This window comes from Cricetulus griseus, chromosome 3 (assembly GCF_003668045.3).
Source record: "Cricetulus griseus strain 17A/GY chromosome 3, alternate assembly CriGri-PICRH-1.0, whole genome shotgun sequence".
In the NCBI taxonomy this organism is placed as follows: Eukaryota; Metazoa; Chordata; class Mammalia; order Rodentia; family Cricetidae; genus Cricetulus; species Cricetulus griseus.
In genome coordinates, this window is record NC_048596.1 from 90645737 (window position 1) to 90665231 (window position 19495).

Sequence of the window (19495 nt, forward strand, 5' to 3'; positions counted from 1 at the left end):
AAATGAATCATTAAGTATTCATCTTAAAAAGGAACAAATAAATATATCTAATTGGTGAAATGCAACTAAATCCCCAATATAATACACCAAAATGCTATTCTCAACTAATACAGAGGATCACTGATGGTTAATTGGATATTAACACTTAGAGAAAATGGTTAGGCTGTGTCATACATACTTGGATTTTTAAAATGCATGCTGAAATGTTTAATGATGAATGTCTATGGCTTTAATAATTCAAAATTTTAAATCTTCAACAGAATGCTATATCATCCTGAATTTAAGCACTTTTATTAAGCTACTTACTATACAGAGGGTAATCTAAGACAATTCAGTGTATACACCTCCTGCCCAAATACCTTTTACAGAATGTAAAATTCCTTCACATAATTATAAAGCTGTATAAAGTCATTAATTACATCAGAGGAAGTTATGGTTTTACTAACATACCATGGGCTGCTCTTCTTTGATCAGCGAGAGTTGCTATGTCCTGCAACTGTTTTCTTTGTTCTTCATTAAGACCATGAGTCAAAGCCTGATACCATACAGGATTACGATTTTGAATAGCTATATAGGGAGTAAAAGAGGGTAAGGGGAATAACATCAGATATAACCAATTTTACTTCCCTATCTCAAACAGTATAGCTCGGATAAACTTAGTGAAGAAATAAGGTTTCCCCAGGCACTGTGGCACACATATCTTTAAATTCCAGAAGGCAGAGGCAGGCAGATCTCTATAATTGAGGCCAGAATGATATACAAACTATATTCCAAGACACCCAAACAGTTAGAGAAACCCTACCTATAAATAAATAAATAGTTTTTATTAAGTAACAAACTTCGCACAAAATATAAAAACAAAGCCTAGAAGCCTTAGAAATACATTGTATATTTTAGTGCTTTCCTAACTAAAATCCTGGGACGGGGTATAACCTAGTGGTAAACATCGCTTACCTAGCATGGGAAATACCCTGGATCCAATCCCTAGGGATCATATGAACAAACCACACAAATGAATACATGTGTGTAAGAAATGACCACAACATTTTACTTTACAGACTAAAGAGTGACCATTTTAATATATTAAAAAGACAAAAAATTGTTCCAAAAATTAAGTTTTCACAGGGCTCACAGCATCTGTAATTCCAGTTCCAAAGGATCTGATGCCTCTAGCCTCCATTAGTACATGAATTCACATGTACATGTCCCCTAGACAGACACACATGCAAATAATTCACAACAAAACAAAACAAAATTTTACAAAATGAGAACATTCCTTAATTTTGAACAAAAATACTGTATCAAGACAGTTTGGAAAAGAAAAACTGCACTTAAAAATTGATGCATGCATAGCCGGGCGTTGGTGGCACACGCCTTTAATCCCAGCACTCAGGAGGCAGAGTCAGGCGGATCTCTGTGAGTTCGAGGGCAGCCTGGTCTCCAGAGCAAGTGCCAGGATAGGCTCCAAAGCTACACAGAGAAACCCTGTCTCAAAAAACAAAACAAAAAAATGATGCATGGGCCAGAAATGCCCATATGCGTATTTTTTAAAAGGTTGGTTGTCTAGCATAAAGCCCTGGATGATCCCCAAGTTCTAGAAGAGCAGTTCAAAGATGGCTCTTAACTGCTGAGCCATCTTTCCAGGTTCTCAACCTCTTTTTAAAAAACAGGTTTACAAAAACTAGACAACCAACCTTTTAAAAATAGGTATATGGGCATTTTTAACTGTATGATCTTTGAAATTATTTTCTAATAATATACATCTTTCAAAGTACCAAAGAAATGTAATGGAATAAAGGAAGAAGCCAGACTTGGGACTACATGTCACGGCCAATTAAAAATGGTCCATTTAAGAAGTTGACTTACTTTGAAATATAGCTTTAAAAATCTGATACTCATCAACAGGGTTGTCTTCATCATCAATGATTGTGGAATAGCCTTCGAGAGCAGTCTCCTCAGCATCATCTTCTTCCCAATCCTCATCATCTCCATCTTCACCTGCTTGCTTAGCCAGAATCTCTAAATATTCCTGCCCATCTTCATCAATATCATCTTCATCACTCCCCAGTTCTTCTGCCAAGTTAGTTATTTATAACAATAAGATGTTCGGTTACTCAGCAAATTGCCAATTACTTCAACACTCTTAGGTGTCCATAAAACTCAACTAAGACTCAACTGATGATAAAGCAATAAAACTTGTTTTATTTAGATACAGCCTCCTTAACAAGCTCAGCATGGACAGGGTCTCATAGTACCATGTTCCAATCTAGACTGTAGATGTGTGTTACAACTCCTGGCTCTTTCTATGATCCAAATACAGGTGACAAAGGGAAAGATAATAATAATTGCCTTATTTCCTCCTTGAGATGATAGACAACATAAGGATACTGAATAGATTTGTTATAAACCACCACGTTAAAAAGGCCTGCTAAGGCCATGTGTTGGTGGCACATGCCTTTAAACCCAGCACTCGGGAGGCAGAGGCAGGCAGATCTCTGGGAATTCAAGGCCAGCCTGGTCTCCAGAGTGAGTGCCAGGATAGGCTCCAACGCTACACAGAGAAACCCGGTCTCGAAACCCACCCCCCCCCCGCCAAAAAAAGAAAAGAAGAAACAACTGGTTCTGAGCCAGGCATGCTGGTACCCGCCCTTAACCTCAGTACTTAGGGAGAAGAGGTAAGTGGATTTCCTTCAGTTCAACCCAACCTGGTCTACATAGTAAGTTTAGTAACAGGACTATATAGAGAACCTGTTTCAAAAAACCAGAGGGAGACAGAGTGAAAAACTTGTGAGGTGTTTCTTTGGTCAGAGCATGATTCCTACAGATATAGCCACCATTTCTGGTCAGTGTGCTGACCAGTGGTATCAAATTCAATTTCTATCAATAGTATACAGTTAGATGTTTGAGCCAACATGCAATTACCTTAATTTTTTCATTTTAAAAACTTTTATGAGTGCTTTGCTTTCATGTATATAAGACCACCATATATGTGGACTGCCTGCAGAGGCCAGAATAGAGCACTGGATCTGATCCACCTACCTTTATCTTTAGAATGCTAGATTACATGGTGCTGGGATAGAATTCAGACATGGTGCATGTTAGCCAAGCATTCTACCAACTCAGCTACATCCTTAGCTCTCTCTCCTGAATAAACTCAGCACAAATTTAGTACAATTTGGCTAAATACTAAATGTCTTTATGCCACAAAACCAGAAATTTTCAAGTTTAACTTTTTCAAAACAAAAACAAAAACAAACAAAAAAAAAAAAACAACAAAAAAACAGTTTGTTTAGCTCTACCTGTCCTTATATATGAGAACTGTCATAGCCTACTAGGCACCTGGTATATGGGGTATTTGCTCACTATGCCTGCCTTCCCTATCAACGAATCTGAAAGCATTTGGCCACAAACCTATCTATGATAAAGAATTCTACGATGATTCTGGGCAGACATGCTTTGCTTTTATACACCATGAATCCCTTACCAGTTTCATCATCATCTTCAGCTTCATCATCATCATCACTGTCATTCTCATGTTCTGCATGGCAGGCATATGCTCTTTTCAATCCATTAAATAAAAGGATAAATGCTGGCAAAATCTGTCCTGAAACCTGATTTAAAACCTGTGGTATTTGTTCCATATCAATAAGGGCACACAAGCCGAGAACACACATCTTCCTGTCATGAAGCCTAAAACCATAAATAAAACAATAATCAAACTTTAGTCTATTTTATTACATAAACAGAGTCTCTCATAAAATTATAATGTATTATCACTTACCCCAGGAAACAGTCTACGTCATTAAGCCATTGAGTGATAAAATGATTTGTAACTGGTTCAACATTATTAGGGAAGCGTAGATTTTCTAAGGTATTAAGAAGTAGGTGTGGATTATAATACAATGCTGCAATTGCAACTTGCAGGCACATTGTTCGAAGTTCACTGGTCTTAACCTCCCTCGTCAGTCTCTCTAAAGCCGCTTCCACGAATAATGGAATACACTGTAAAGAGAGATTACAAGATCTTCAAAGACTACAATAGCATCCAACCTAGCTTACTATAAACTTATTACTTCCACTGAAACTTCCTTCTGTCCCTAAAGGTTACATCCAAAGATGACTAGTATATAACTGTTGAAGCATTTTTATGGGAAATCTAATTTTAAAGGAAAGCAAGTCTTCACTGACCTGTGAGAGCCTCACTAATTATCAATCCTGGATTCAGTCTTCCTACTTAAAGTGACTTATAATGCAGTTATTGACCAATCCATCAAAACTCTTTAACCAAAGCTAATTTATATAACAAATATACATTAAACAACGAACATTAGATATAACATAAAACATTTAAGAATGTTGTCCATCCATGTTGCAATAATGTATAGAAATATACACGATCCCAAAGAAAAATTAAGTATCAAAGACCAACATTCTAAAGCCAAAAACAGAAAAATCAGCCTCACTGACCTGATCGATGCCACGCCCTTTGCACTGTAGAATGATGACCTCTAACAATTTTGCTGCATGGCATTCTGCATCTTCTCCTGCAACTCCAGTAAGAACCTGATGAACACACAATATAAATTGCAAGAAGGCTTTGTAAAATGTTTAAATCAGAGAAATAATTTCCCTCTATGTATTTACACTTCTAATTTAGACAAACTATTTTGATCATAAAAGGGACAAAAGACAGTATTTGTTTATCACAGCCTATCCTTCTGACACCCTAGTTTGTAAGGTAAATGCACATATACTGTATTCTTATTCTGGACTCTAGCATGTTAACAAACATTAAGTTCTCTCATGGAGACAACACTAATCTTTATGAAAGATATCTGGCTCTTTTGTAAAGAACAACCCCCCAAAAAACCCTATCGCCCAAAGCATAGTAGCACATGCCTGTAAATCAAAGTCCTGGAGAGGCTGAGGCAGGAGGATGAATGGTTTTAGACTGGTCCCATATGCACACAACTAAATGGCAGTGTAGTTTTGGTAACTTATTTTTTTTATATATAATGTTTGCCTGCAGACAGGGTGTCACTATGTAATTCTGCCTAGCCTGGAATTTGATATATAGGCCAAGGTATGCTCTAACTCACAGTGCTGGAATTAAAGGGGTATACCACCATACTCAGCCAAAAACCCGTATTCTCTCCCAAGTTGAATGTGTTATCTATCCAGGCAAGTGCTTTATCATTGAACTGTTATTTCCCCAAACCCAAAACACTTCATTCCAATATTTTCGTCAGGATCTCAAACTTGCTATGAACCACACAATAACCTTGAACTCTCAATTCTCTTGCTTCAAACAATAACCCTTCTACCAAAGAAGACCTAATTGTCTGATCAATGTGTTCTGTGTTCCACACAATCCAGGAACATGTGTATCTTTATCACTTTATTGCAACAACGTTCTGATATCTGGTATTATAAAAGAGACCTACCTTTTTACACATACTGTATATCATCTCAAGATACTTGGTATCAGATAGGAGTGTATCTGTATCAACTGTTACATAGTTATGCAGAAGAGGCATCATGTCTACAGTTAAAAATAAAAGAAAATAAAATCAATTTGTACATCCTTTACCGTTCTTTATTCCCCTCTACCAAAAAGCAAAGCCTCCTTTAGTTCAGGCTAATTGCAAACTAGCTGGTAACCAAGGATGAATTTGAACTCTATCTCTGTCTCCAAGTGCTGGTATGTACAGGTAGGTACCACGATACCCGGCACACACACATATATATAATTTACATATATTCATAATAATAAAAAAAACAACCACTTCATTTTTCCTCTAAATAAAGTTTCCTAGGCAAAGGGCAAATCTCACACTATTTTGTCTCTATCACTTTAAAAAGAATTCCTTTGCATTAAACAAAATTAACACATACGTGTAAACCTAATTATATATAGAATTATGATATGTGCTTTTAAAAGCAAACATTAACAATGATGACACAACAGCAACTAATGTCAACTAATACCCATGTCATCCTTGGGCATTAATTGTTACCGATTACTTATTTAAAGAATGCAGCAGCAAGGGCAGGAAAATGTACAGTGTTTAAATTATAAGCTATGTGGTAATCATGATGGGGTTAGAGGAACAATAAATATTTTCATGCCGGATGACTTTACCTGTAAAGTAATCAAAGCCATCTTGCTGAAATACCTCAAATACAAGGGGCAGTAACTGCCACATCTGTGGAGACACTTGTTGACATGTCAGACTATGTGCCAAAGAGAAGATCTCTTCATAGAATTCTAAAACAGAACATCAATTTGTGAAAAAATGCTTACTCCTCCTAAATGATATAAAAACAGTAAAATCAGGTATAATACCTAAGACATGCTGTTGTAAAACGGTCCCAATGACTTGTAAGCAGATTCCCTCAAGCTGCTGGGTTATCTAAGAGAGAAAAAAACTTGCTAAGGAAATGTCACATTTGTCTTAAAAAAAAAAAAAAAAAAAACCACTCTCGAATCTGTTCTGAAACACAAAATTATGACAAATCTAACACCAACATTTAGTGGAAAATCTCTACAACGAGAAAAATAAGGAACCACTTGCACGTTTACAAAATCAGAGGGAAAAAATACTATCAAATATTCTAAAGACAGCAAGGTCTTTTTATTATGTTAAACACACATAAACTCAGTCCAGACAAACCTAAGAAGTCACTGGTTGATTTATAATGAAATAGTCTGAAGGACGGCAGTGTTCCTACCAATGACAGAATCCTAGGTTAGGTCACTTCCATTTTTTTCCTTTGCTTTCAAAGATTGGGTTAGAACTCAGTATGTAGACTAGACAAACCTCAAACTCAGAGAGCGATCCACCTGCTTCTGCCAGGATTAAATGTGTTAGCATGCCCTGTTCCATTTTTCAAATTATCAGACAGTGACCCATGAAATGTACACTTAAGCCTCAACTTCATCAAGAATATAATGGGAAACACCAACTCCTTAGGCCTCTTCCTAATCTGTGAAGAACATTCAAATGTTAAATGCACAAGGAAAAATTTATCTACAAATTAGATATACAAGTAAGACATTACTTTCAAATATACAACATGTTAATAAATCCCATTTCAAACATAAAAGACAAAAAATTTCTCAAAGACATTCATTTATTTGCTAAGTAAAAGCAATGACCGGATTTTGTATGGATGGTGCCTATCTATAATTATACAAAATATAAAAATAGTTTAATGACATTTACACAATAGCTTGTAGTCATCTGGAAAACTGTTACTTTTAGATGACCTATATCACCTGTATAAGCATCCACAGCATACTTATTGACACCAAATTCATGACAGTGATTGTGGATAAAAAAGCAGGGTTGGAATTATCTCTAGATAATGTGGGGTGGTAGGGCAAACCTTTAATCCCAGCACTTGGGAGGCAGAGGCAGGTAGCTCTTTATGATTTCAAGGCCAGCCTAGTCTACAGGAGTGAGTGCCAGGATAGCTTCAAGGCTACACAGAGAAATACTGTCTCTAACCCCACCTCTCAAAAAACCAAAACCAAACCAAAAGAGAAAAGAAATTATATCTGGGCAAGTGTGGTGGTAGTCATAAGGCTAAGATGACACAGGAATACATCAAACCAGCAAAGGCTATCCACAATGACTTCAAAGTCTTTGTGGTGTACACATGTACAATAAGGCCTTATCTCAAAAATACCAAAAAAGTATGTAATCTCTGAGGGATTCAATTGCATCTATCAGAAATTATGTGTGCTGAGGTATAGCTCAATGGTAGAAACATTGCTTAGTATATAAGAAGCTCTCCCTTTATCCCAGCACCAGAAAAAGGATAAATAAAAAATTCAAAGACGGGTGGTAGTGGCAGGCTGATCTCTGTGAGTTTGAGGCCATCCTGGTCTACCAAGAGTTACAGGACAGTTAGGGCAGTTATAGAGAGAAAACCTGTCTCAAAAAACCAAAACCAACCAAACAAAAATTAAAATTGGCTTCTAATAGGAAATAAAAATCTAAAGGAAATACAGAATATATATATATATAAAAAAATAACATACTATAAACAGGCTGGGCGTTACATGCCTTTAATCCCATCATTCGGGAGGCAGGCGGATCTCTGTGAGTTCGAGGGCAGCATGGTCTCCAGAGTGAGTGCCAGGATAGGCTCCAAAGCTACACAGAGAAACCCTTTCTCCAAAAACCAAAAACAAAAACAAAAAAAACAAAACAAAACAAAACAAAAAAGCCCAACTATAAGCAATCGGAAGACCAATTTGTTTCATGTTGTGTTTTATTTCATAATTTAAATAATTAAGTTTTTAATATTCATTATATCCCCTTTACATTTCAAAAAGGTAACAGGCAAAAACTTGAAGATAATGCTAATTTTAGTAGAATATATATTCTGAATTATGACAAATGTTTATACCTACTTGTTCATTCATTCATTCATGTGTATATGCTGTGTCCAGGGACTGACTCAGGCTTAGAGACAAGGAGCTTTCCCTGCTGAGGTATCTCATCAGTCCAAAACTAACTTGAGTGCAACTAGTACCATGTTTTCTAAGAAATCAGCATATGTTGGAGACCTCAGAAAAGTAATGAGCTCCAAAAACAAACAAACAAAAAAAAAAAAACAAAGGGTAAAGCAAATAGCACTTATACCTTGAAACCAAGTGATCAAATAAAAGGAGATAAGACGGCTTTTTAACACTCCATAAAAATTGTGCAGCATGAGTCTTTTTTATTTTATTTTTTACCTCTTTGTGATCTTCAACCACACTCAGAAGTGTGTCAATTGTATTTAGAATTCCCATAGCGGTGACTGCTTTGTCATCACTTCCTTCCTCATCTGGCCCAGTCTGAATTACTTGGTTAAATGTCATTGCCTAGAATCAAGACAATGAAATGTATTGAGTGCTTTGGTTTTAAGGCCGGGTGAAGAGTCAGGACACACACACAGAGTAGCAGGCAGGCCTCAAATTTCCTGCCACAGCTCCCATACTACTGAAATTACAAGTTTTCTAACACAGTACTTGGGGGACTGCATATTGACACTGTGAGAGTAATGAGGCAAGGTACAGAATGTGCTTATCATTACCATTAACAGTGCCAAAGGACTGAATGACAGCAAGAGTTCAGTGATGACTAAAACACTGATTGGCCACTGATTGGCAGGGAGTAAATGCAGGGCTACCTACCAGAAGGCAGAGAGAAGCTGCCAGAGATGCCATGCTACCGAAGGAGTAACATGACGGATTACAGATAAGCCACAGCCTTGTGGAAATACATAGTTTAAATAGAAATGGGCTATAAACAGAGAAGTAGCCAGTAAGAAGCCTAAGCCACTGGCCAAACAGTTTATATTTAGTTAATTTGTCTCTATGTGCATATTTGGGGCCAGTCGGAACAGAAACAGCATCTACAGTTCAGTTATAGCACCAGCAACATACTGAGATCCTTTCTTTGACTATGCCCAAAAAAAGGTATATTAAATCACCAACATGCTGATTTGGCTTTCTAAAAACATAATTGTTTTTAAATATTTTATTTATTTATTATGTATACAACATTCTGCTTCCATGTATATCTGCACACCAGAAGAGGGCACCAGATCTCATAACAGATGGTTGTGAGCCACCATGTGGTTGCTGGGAATTGAACTGAGGCAAATCTGGAAGTGCTCTTAACCTCTGAGCCATCCAGCCCTAAAAACATAATTTAATGTACAATACATACATACATACATACATACATGTATATTTGGTTTTTCGAGACAGGGATTCTCTGTGGCTTTGGAGGCTGTCCTGGAATTAGCTCCCGGTCTCGAACTCACAGATATCCGCCTGCCTCTGCCTCCCGAGTGCTGGGATTAAAGGCGTGAGCCACCACCACCCGGCCTAATTTAATGTACAAGTATTTTGCTTATAAGTATGTTTGTAGAAGACTTGCATGTTCACAGAAAAGGGCATCAGATATTATGGAACTGGGAGTTACACACAGTTCTGAACCAACATGGGGTGCTGGGAGTTGGACCCAGGTCCTCTTTGAGAGAGCAAAAAATGCTCTTAATCACTGAACCATTTCTCTGTGCCTAACTTGCTATTTGTAACTAAATCAACTGTTCTGAGTATTCAGGAAAGCCCACAGATGCTGAGCCATTACATTCCTAAGAGCCTGAACTCTTGTGACAACACAAGGATGAATCCCAGCCATAGTACACATTTAGCTCTGGCAAGTCATGCCATCTTTTTCTACTTCACAATCCTTCTCTATAAAACAGGAGTCATTTCAACTAGAACTGTGTGAGAAATAAATATTTGTGAAGGGGTTTATATTACTTGTTACAAAGTAAGTTTCATGTAATATTTGCTTTTAGGGAAAGCAATACACTTGTGACAAACTACAGGGATCATTCAGACACCTAAATTAACATCTTTGCAATAGTAACAAATTCAAACAACATACCAGATGCTGTGTCATTTCTACAGCAATGGGAGTAACCTCTTCACTATATTCGCAGATCATTTTCTGAATTACATTTGTAAGATCATCATTTTCTGTTTCTCTTATAATATGAAGAAGAGCCTGCATTACAGGTCTGATAAATGGAGTGATGTATTCTTTAGCTGTAATGGGGAAGAGGGGGGAGACAAGTAAATAATTAGTCAGATACACAAAAAAGCAGACTCCAATTGCTTGCACGGAGTATATTAAGCTAGTTCCTAGAATTCTGCCTTACAGTTATATCAGGGTATTTGTGACATATAAACACTCACCTTTTTCTTGATTGCTGATCAACACTTGCAGTGCAATGGCAGCTTCCACTTTTACAGGCATTTCTCGATCATCAATCAGACATCTTCTTGTCAGCTCTAAAGCTGTTTGGAGGTTCTGATCACTCTTGAACTTCACTTCGCAAAAATAGTGAAGTACCCAGCAAGCCTGTAAATACAGGGGAAACGGGCAGGTATGTGTGACTCTAAACAGCTTACAATAGATTTCCCAAAATAAAGCTATACCCAGAGTTTTGTGTCTGGGAAATTGGAGGCTGGCCAGTGGAAGATGTGTTCAAACACACAACACAAGACCAGTACTATGATCCCATGTTACTCTTTGGCTGCACACTCTTTGTGTGGATAGCAAGACCTGAATGCAAAACACAGACAGGTACCGCTACCAGACATAGATGACAACTACGCACACAGTACTGCAGCAGCCAGATGAAGACCCATAGAAAAACAAGTCTTAGCGGGGATAACACATTTCTAAGTAAAAGTTTCAATTTTGAATCATACCTTACATGACATATAAAAAAAAATACATCAAATAATACAACTTTAAAACTTACTCTTGCTCTCATGTAGCCTAGCTCACTGCTGAAGAGAGGAAATACATGATTCTGCAACATGTATTCCATCTGATCTTTGTAGATCTTTTTCTGTGAATATAAATAAAGTGTCTTAATAAGTTATCTAAACACAACCGTCTCAAGTTGCAAATATACACGATGTTAAAAGGAACCAATAAAGAAACAGATTTATTCTCAACCCTTAAATCTCATGAAACACAACTCATTTGTTTCTATATTATGAATATTTTTTTGAGACAAAGCCTCAGTATATCCAAGTCTGGCATGGATCTTACTACCTAATTACCCATGATGAATCCCTTCTTCCCTACCCCAGCAGTCTTAGCAATTATACATTTTAGAATAGGACGGTGGTGGCCTTTGCCTTTAGTCCCAGCACTTGGAGGCAGAGGCAGACGGATCTCTGTGAGTTCGAGACCACCTGGTCTACAAGAGCTAGTTCCAGGAGAGGCTCCAAAGTTACAGAGAAACCCTTTCTAAAAACAAAACAATCGGGGTGTGGAGAGATGGCTTCAGAGGCTGGAGAGAGCTTAGTTGACGAAATGCATTCAGTGAAAGTATTAAGACTTGAGTTTGAACAATATTACTCCTGTTTCATGTTTTCCAACAATGTCTTCTAGCCTCTGTAGGTAGGTACTGCACACATGGCAGGCAATATATATTAATATACAATTAAAATATATCTATTAAGTAAACATTCTCTCTCTCTCTCTCTCTCTCTCTCTCTCTCTCTCTCTCTCTCACACACACACACACACACACACACACACACACACACACACACACACACACACACAGGACATACCTTCAGAAGTATTTCAGCTAAAGAGCCGATCATATGTAAGGCTCCATCCTTTTTACGAGGATCAGCATTTGGTTCAGTAAGAATCTGGTAACAAAATCCCATAGTCTTTTGCAGTACCTGAATAAAGACATCCAACACTTAACCCACAGTTTCTGAAGAACACACTGGCAAAAATAACACATGAATAACATTGAAAAAAAGTATATTTGAAGAAATTTGAAATAATAAAGCAAACGTTATCAACATGATTACTCACCTCTTTCCTTTTACTACAGGCTGTAAACAAAAGTGTCTGGGCAGCAGTAGTAGGAGAAATAAAATCTTCAAACACATCTAGAGAATAAATGTAAAATGAAATTTTAGAGAAAATATACTTTTTGCTTTGTCTTGCAATAAGGTCAGAAGTATCCCAGGTAGGCCTTAAACTCCTTATCCTCCTGTATGAGGACTAGAGACATGGAATATGGTACCTGGTTTATTAATTTTCTTTGTAAAGTATTTCTTATTCCCTAATATATATTATGTTATATAAAAAACAAAGCCTTTGAGTCAGATGTGGTGGTGCAGACCTTTAATTCCAGCACTGAAAAGGCTAAAGCAGGAGACTCTTGAGTTCAAAGTTAGCCACAAAGTAGTAACACAAGCCTTTAATCTCAGCACCCTGGAGACAGAGCCAGATGAATCTGAGTTGGAAACAGCCTGGTCTACACTTCCAGAACGGCGAAAAAAACCAATCAACCAAACTAACTGTTCATAAGGTGCTGGAATGAATGAATAGGCTGAGAAAAATACACAAACATAAATTATATACTTTATGAACCTGAGACTGGCTGCATACAACCGCTATAATCTAAAATATTTGTTTTTTTTAAATAATTTATTTATTCTTATTTTATGTGCATTGGTCTTTTTCCTGCATGTATGTCTGTGAGAGGGTTTCAAACAGTTGTAAGCTGCCATGTGGGTGCTGGGATTAAACCCAGGTCCCCTGGAAGAGCAATCAATGCTCTTAATTACTGAGCTATTTCTCTAGCCCCCAATATTTTCTTGTTGAAATGTGAATATTTTTATTTAAAAAAATATGTTCATTGGCAGGTGGTGGTGGCGAATGCCTTTAATCCCAACAGAGGCAGGCAGATCTCTGTGAATTTAAAACCAGCCTGGTCTATAAGAGCCTCCAAAGCCAGAGAAACCCTGTCTCAAAAACAAAGAAAAAGTTTATTGTATTTACTTATTTATGTGTGAGTAGTTGGGAGGTACATAACACAGCAGGTATGTGGTATTCAAAAGAGGACAACCCTTTCTTGAGTTCTCAGGTCATCAGGCGTGGCAGCATGCACCTTACCCATTGAGCCATCCTTTGTTTACCCTGTTTTGTTTTTGAGGTATTGTCTTACAAAGTTCAAGCTGACCTCGGTTTTGTCATGCAGATGAGGATAACCTTCCATTTTCCTTCCTACTTTTGAGATTACATGCCTGCACCACCATACCCAGACAGCAAGGCAAATTTTCTTACCAAACTTCATGCGTATATACTCATATGGGTCTTCTTGCCAGAGTTCCTCATCAGCATCTGTATAGCACATCAATGGAAAAATAACATCTTGGATAATGCCCTGCAATTTAAAAGTTAAGAAAGTAACAGTCTTCAGCTTTCAGATTTAACCTGTCCAATCTCCTTTAAGTAGCAAAACAAAATGATTAAATATATAAAATTTCATAACAAACTCCACTAATTTACTTGAGGAATTTTCAGCCCAACATAAGCTGTATACCAACTTATAACAATTACACACTAAGACAAATGTGCTCATAGTTAACAGTTATATATATAGCACAGCTGTGCAAAGCATGACCAGCAGTTCAACCTCCAGTACTCAAAGCAGAAAAAGAGCAATGAAAAGAAAAAGAAAAGCTAGACTCTATAAGCTACTAAATTATGAAATCAACAATATGATAAAATAGTCCCTTGCTCAGCCCAAATCACATGACTAAAATATTAACTATAATCCAATGGTCAGAACTTAAATATTCGCTTGAATTTTGAGTTTTAAACTAAAATGTAGCTGGACAACCATAAAAAGTGTTCTTTTTCTGCTGCACTATCTAAACAATCACCAGAACTATACTAACAAAACTTAATCATTCAAGCTTTACAGCAATTAATGTATTGCTATTACAACTTCTATAAAACAAAAAAGCCATTCCAGAGAGAAAATTTTTACTTGTATATGAGGCTTCAGGTTCTTCCAGGTGAGAGCATGGGAAACTCCTTGATTAATATAATTTAATGTCTGCTGCAAAACTCGAGGAGCCATATATTGTTTCTCCTTGTACTGATATAACACTTTTAATAAAACCTTTGAAAAAAGAAAAAGTTCAGTCAAAAACAAAATTCAGATAAAAATTAACACTACAAGCTGGTAAGAAGACAAGCCTAGATATTGCGACAAAATAAAAAAAAAAGCATAGTCCTTTTAAAACTTGTGTGGAGAACTATTTATTTCCAAGACATTTAAAATAAAAAATGGCATAGTGAGATGGCTCTGGGGTAAAGACTCTTGACAAACTCAATTATAACCCTGGAATTCACACTGGATTCTGGCAAGTTGACCTCTGACCTCCACATGCATGCAATAGAATGCACACTCATATACACATGTACATGCAAAACAAATTATTTTTCTTTTTTTTGTTTTGTTGTTTTTTTCAAGACAGGGTTTCTCTGTGTAGCTTTGGAGCCTATCCTGGCACTCACTCTGGAGGCCAGACTGGCCTGGAACTCACAGAGATCCGCCTTCCTCTGCCTCTCGATTGCTGGGATTAAAGGTGTGCGCCACCAACGCCCGGCTTAAAACAAATTATTTTCAATGCCAACAAAATAATAAACCAAGATAAGACTGTGTCAAAGGCCTAGTTTCTAGTTAAGACAAACAAGGCACGACAAACCTATAAATTCCTTCATTAAGGACATGGGGGCAAGATTATAATTTTCAAAAGAATTTTGATAAGTAGGGCTGGAGTCAGGCTCAGTGACATACACAAACGTCTAGTCCCAGTACTCCAGAGACAAAAACAGGTGGATGTCTGTAAATCTGAATCCAGTCTGGACTACATAGAGAGACTATCTTTTAAAAAAAGAAAAGGAGAAAGTAGCTGGGTTTGGTGGTGCAAGTCTTTAATCCCAGCACTCAGGAGGTAGAGGCAGACATATTTCTTAGACCCAGTATGGTCTACAAAGGAGTTCAGGATAGTTAGGACTACACAGAGAAAGCCTGTCCTGAAAAAGAACAACAAAAAACAAGCAAACAAAACACCTCAACCAACCCCTAGCAAACAAATGTGGGACTGAAATATTACAGTGGTTAAGAGCACCAGATGCCCAGACTGAACACTCATCTATTGGCACACCACCAACTATATCTCTGGTTCCAGGAGATCTAAGGCAGTGGTTCTTAACTTTCCTAATGCATAGACCCTTTAATACAGTTCCCCGTGTTGTGGTGATCCCCAACACTGCTATGTGTAACTTTAACGTTGCTACTGTTACAGATCATAATGCAATAAATGATAATCAAACCCAGGCTTGTTATAACCCCAATGGGGTTAAAACCCACAGGTTAAGAACTTATGCTCTAAGGGCACCAGGCATGTAAGTGGGGCACAAATGCATGCCAAACACCCATAAACATAAAAGGAATCTTTAAAGCAACTCAAAGAAAAGTGGTGAGTCTCTACTTAAATGAATGTTAAGACTTACTTGCTGAACACCAACAGCAAATGCCTTCAGAAAGACTTCAGCGAATTCATTATACTCCTTAGAAACATTTCCAGGGCTTCCATACCTACATGAACATGAATGTGCCCATTATTTCTTTATAATGCTTTAACATTTATATTAATAATAGCAAATTTTATTTTGCTATTATAAGCAAAATAAATTTATTTTCTCAATAAATTTAAATTTATTTCTGTTAATAAATTTATGTTACTACGTATGGACTAGAGCATACCTTTCAAAAAGTCTTGCTAAAATATGTAAGGCCCACTTCTTACATTTCCACCAGGGTAACTCGGGTCTATCATCTTCTTCAACTTGAAGTGTTTCCTTTAAAAAGAAATTTATTTAATAATATCGAAGAGACTATCATCTAGAAAGAACCTTATAAAAGTAAAGAACCTAAGCATTCAAAATAAATAATTAATAGCATATTCATTAAAAGAATGAGCTGGATATAAGACATCCATGGCATTTTAAATTTACACAGTGAGAATACAGAACTAAATCCGTCATACACTGCCACTGAGAACAATGCCAAATCAGGTGAAAGTCGCCAAAAAAACCTACACACCCACACCCATTCTCTGGTCCAGTTCTATCCTTCAGTATTTATGCAAGAGTGAAAGCATATGACTGAAAATACCCATTCATAAACACTTCCACTGTGACTCTAATACTCAAAGACTACTTGAGTATCTGCATCAACATGTAACTGCATCATAACCTATGGCACGATGTAGGTACAAAGGGTACTAGATGGCAGTTAAAATATACAAAGCAAGCCAAACATAAACAAGTACCTTTAATATGTTAAGTAAAAGAAACCAGAAATATTATTTTATTAGTTCAAAATGAACAAAATCTATTGTGCAAGAAAACCTGAGAGCTGGAGATATAACTCAGTGCTTGATAGCACTTGTTCTATCATGACAAGTGGAGTTAGAATACCAGCACCCAAGTCCAGAAGCTCTCAGATCCCTGTAATTTTAGCTTCAAAGGTCAAACACCCTCTTCTGACCTCCAAAGGTACCTTCATGCATAGAGGTATAAAACTTAGCAGACATTGAAAAAAGTGTCAGGCATTCCAGGCCAGCCTGGTCTACAGAGTGAGTTGTAAGGCGGTTACACAGAGAATCCTTGCCTCCAAAACCAAACAAAAATACAAAAACAAACATCCCCCCAAAACACAGTAACAAAAAAAAAAAAAAAAAAAAAAAAATGATCACAAGGATGGAAACATATATATTTAATATATAGCTGAAAAACATATACAACCTAGTAAGTAAGAAAACGAATTTGTAAACTTGTTAGTTTTTGGTTTTTCCTGACAGGGTTTCTCTATGTATCTTTGGAGTCTGTCCTGGAACTAACAATGTAGACCAGGATGGCCTGACACTAGTTCCACCTGCTCCCGCCTCCCTGAGAGCTGGGACTAAAGGCATGCACCACCCAGTCCAGCCAATTTGTGTACTTCTTTAATCCTTAATGTTTTAAACAAACAGAAAATATTTAAATAAGAGCAGATGTGCCAGGCATTGGTGGCACATGCCTTTAATCCCAGCACTCGGGAGGCAGAGGCAGGCAGATCTCTGTGAGTTCGAGGCCAGCCCGGTCTCCAGAGCCAGTGCCAGGATAGGCTCCAGATAGGCACAGAGAAACCCTATCTTGAAAAACAAAACAAAACAAAACAAAACAAAAGAAAAACAAAAACAAGAGCAGATGTGGTTGCCTTGTGCTTAGGAAACTGATTTTATTCCTAGCACTTGGAAAAGCAAAGTAACAAAATGTGATCTCGTTATCACATTAATAATAGTACTACTCCATCATAATTACATGCCCTCTCATGTAAAAGTTTAAAATAAAACTCAATTTTAATAGTTAAGGCGCATACATACTTTTAAGTCACCAGGTATTTAACAACCTACTTAATACCCACCTGCTAGAGAAAATAAGAAATATTATGGCAACTATAAAAATCACCATGTTTTAAAGTATAAAAAAAATATAGTTCAAAAACTCAACGTATTGAAAGAACCAAAGTTGCATGTACTTAGAAAGAGTTAAGTTCTCTAGTGTTCTCGGGGCTGGATGGCTCAGTTTTAAGAGCACTTGTTCCTATTGCAGCAGACCCAGGACCACTTCCCAGCACACACATGATGACTCATGCATGTGGTATGCAGACATACATTTGGACAAAATATTCATGCATCAAAAAGAAATTCTAATTAGGAATTCAAATGAAGCTGGACAATGGTGAAGTACACCTTTAACTCAGCACTTGGGAGGCAGAGGCAGGCAGATTTCTGAATTCTGAGACCAGTCTGATTGAAAGAGCTATTTCCAAGACAGTCAGGGCTACAAGGAAGTCCTATCTAGAAAACAGGGATGGGAGGAGAGAGAGAGAGAGAGAGAGAGAGAGAGAGAGAGAGAGAGAGAGAGAGAGAGAGAGAGAGAGAGAGAGAGAGAACACATAAGAACTTACATTAGGTACATCCCTATTCACAACAGTCTTCAAAATTTCCACCCATTCTGTCAGGTTCTGCTGGTTTATCAGCTCCAGGGGTAGTGTATACTAAAGAAAAATGAAGAATTAGTATTTTTAAAGTCACAAGGAAATGCCATTTCTTTTTATTCTATAATACCTACCAAAGGGAGTTCACTCAATCCCTATTTCTACATTGGTACACAAACTAATATACTTAGTCAACAATGACATTTACCAGGAGCATTCTTACTTTGCTCAACTTACTTGGATTGAATCTTGTTCTTACCTTGAAGGAGAGTTACCATAAATTTCTAGTGAACAAGTTTAGCAAGTTAAGTAATTCCTCAATTAAGATCTTAAAATTTATTTCCCTTTTCTCTATTTATTCATTTTTGTAGTGGTAGGGATCAAATCTGGGAACTTGTATACCCTAGGCAAATACTCTTTTTTTGTTTGTTTGTTTTTGAGACAGGGTTTCTCTCTGTAGCTTTGGAGCCTATATGCCAGCCTCTGCTTCCCAAGTGCTGTGATTAAAGGCGTGCGCCACCAATGCCTGGTGGCAAATACTCTATTTCCCCAGCCTTATTCTTTTTTTATAAAGAATCACTTAATAAATTTTATTGGATGCTTTACTGGGCATCTGGAAATATAAGTCATGTAATTTAGGATTTCTGTTAATTATAAGACAGGGTCTCATGATATAGTGCTGGTGACCTGTATACTAGGAAAGCTTCAAACCCTGGCAGACTTTTTGCCTTCTGCCTCTGCCACTCACAGTGCTTGCTGGGTGTACTATACTTTGGTATCAAGACAGAACAGTGTGTGTGTGTGTGTGTGTGTGTGTGTGTGTGTGTGTGTGTGTGTGTGTGTGTGTGTGTGTGTGTGTGTGTGTCCGTGCGCTATGAGTGCAAGTACCCTCAGAAGTCAGTCAGAGGACATAAGATTTCTGGAGTCATGGGGTTGTGAGCAGACCAATACCATGTCACTGGAACTGTCTTCTGGAAAAGCAGCAAGTATTCTTTCTAATCTGCTGAGTTTTCTCCAGCCCAAAATGTGCTGGCCT

At 37.3% G+C, this 19495-nt stretch overlaps 1 protein-coding gene and 1 non-coding gene across 3 annotated transcripts in view; both read right to left on the reverse strand.

Moving 5' to 3' along the window:
• The window catches only part of Ipo7 (importin 7), a 41879-nt gene that overhangs the window by 2061 nt on the left and 20323 nt on the right, over window positions 1-19495 (reverse strand). Inside the window, exons 6-24 of one of the 2 annotated variants that reach the window (XM_027410067.2) lie at window positions 18430-18519; window positions 16180-16274; window positions 15927-16011; window positions 14392-14526; window positions 13683-13782; window positions 12423-12499; window positions 12167-12283; window positions 11341-11430; window positions 10769-10934; window positions 10458-10618; window positions 8750-8878; window positions 6347-6413; window positions 6143-6268; window positions 5445-5542; window positions 4468-4563; window positions 3782-4002; window positions 3485-3690; window positions 1867-2070; window positions 451-567 (exon numbers count right to left, since the gene is read on the reverse strand). In XM_027410067.2, the coding sequence (XP_027265868.1) occupies window positions 451-567; window positions 1867-2070; window positions 3485-3690; window positions 3782-4002; window positions 4468-4563; window positions 5445-5542; window positions 6143-6268; window positions 6347-6413; window positions 8750-8878; window positions 10458-10618; window positions 10769-10934; window positions 11341-11430; window positions 12167-12283; window positions 12423-12499; window positions 13683-13782; window positions 14392-14526; window positions 15927-16011; window positions 16180-16274; window positions 18430-18519 (2380 nt within the window). Of the gene's footprint in view, window positions 1-450; window positions 568-1866; window positions 2074-3484; window positions 3691-3781; window positions 4003-4467; window positions 4564-5444; window positions 5543-6142; window positions 6269-6346; window positions 6414-8749; window positions 8879-10457; window positions 10619-10768; window positions 10935-11340; window positions 11431-12166; window positions 12284-12422; window positions 12500-13682; window positions 13783-14391; window positions 14527-15926; window positions 16012-16179; window positions 16275-18429; window positions 18520-19495 lie in introns of both variants that reach the window. The other variant, XM_027410066.2, reaches the window with a different exon arrangement.
• LOC113835098 lies at window positions 11020-11203 on the reverse strand. Its single transcript, XR_003484332.1, has one exon. It is a non-coding gene; the product is annotated as a small nucleolar RNA SNORA23 (small nucleolar RNA).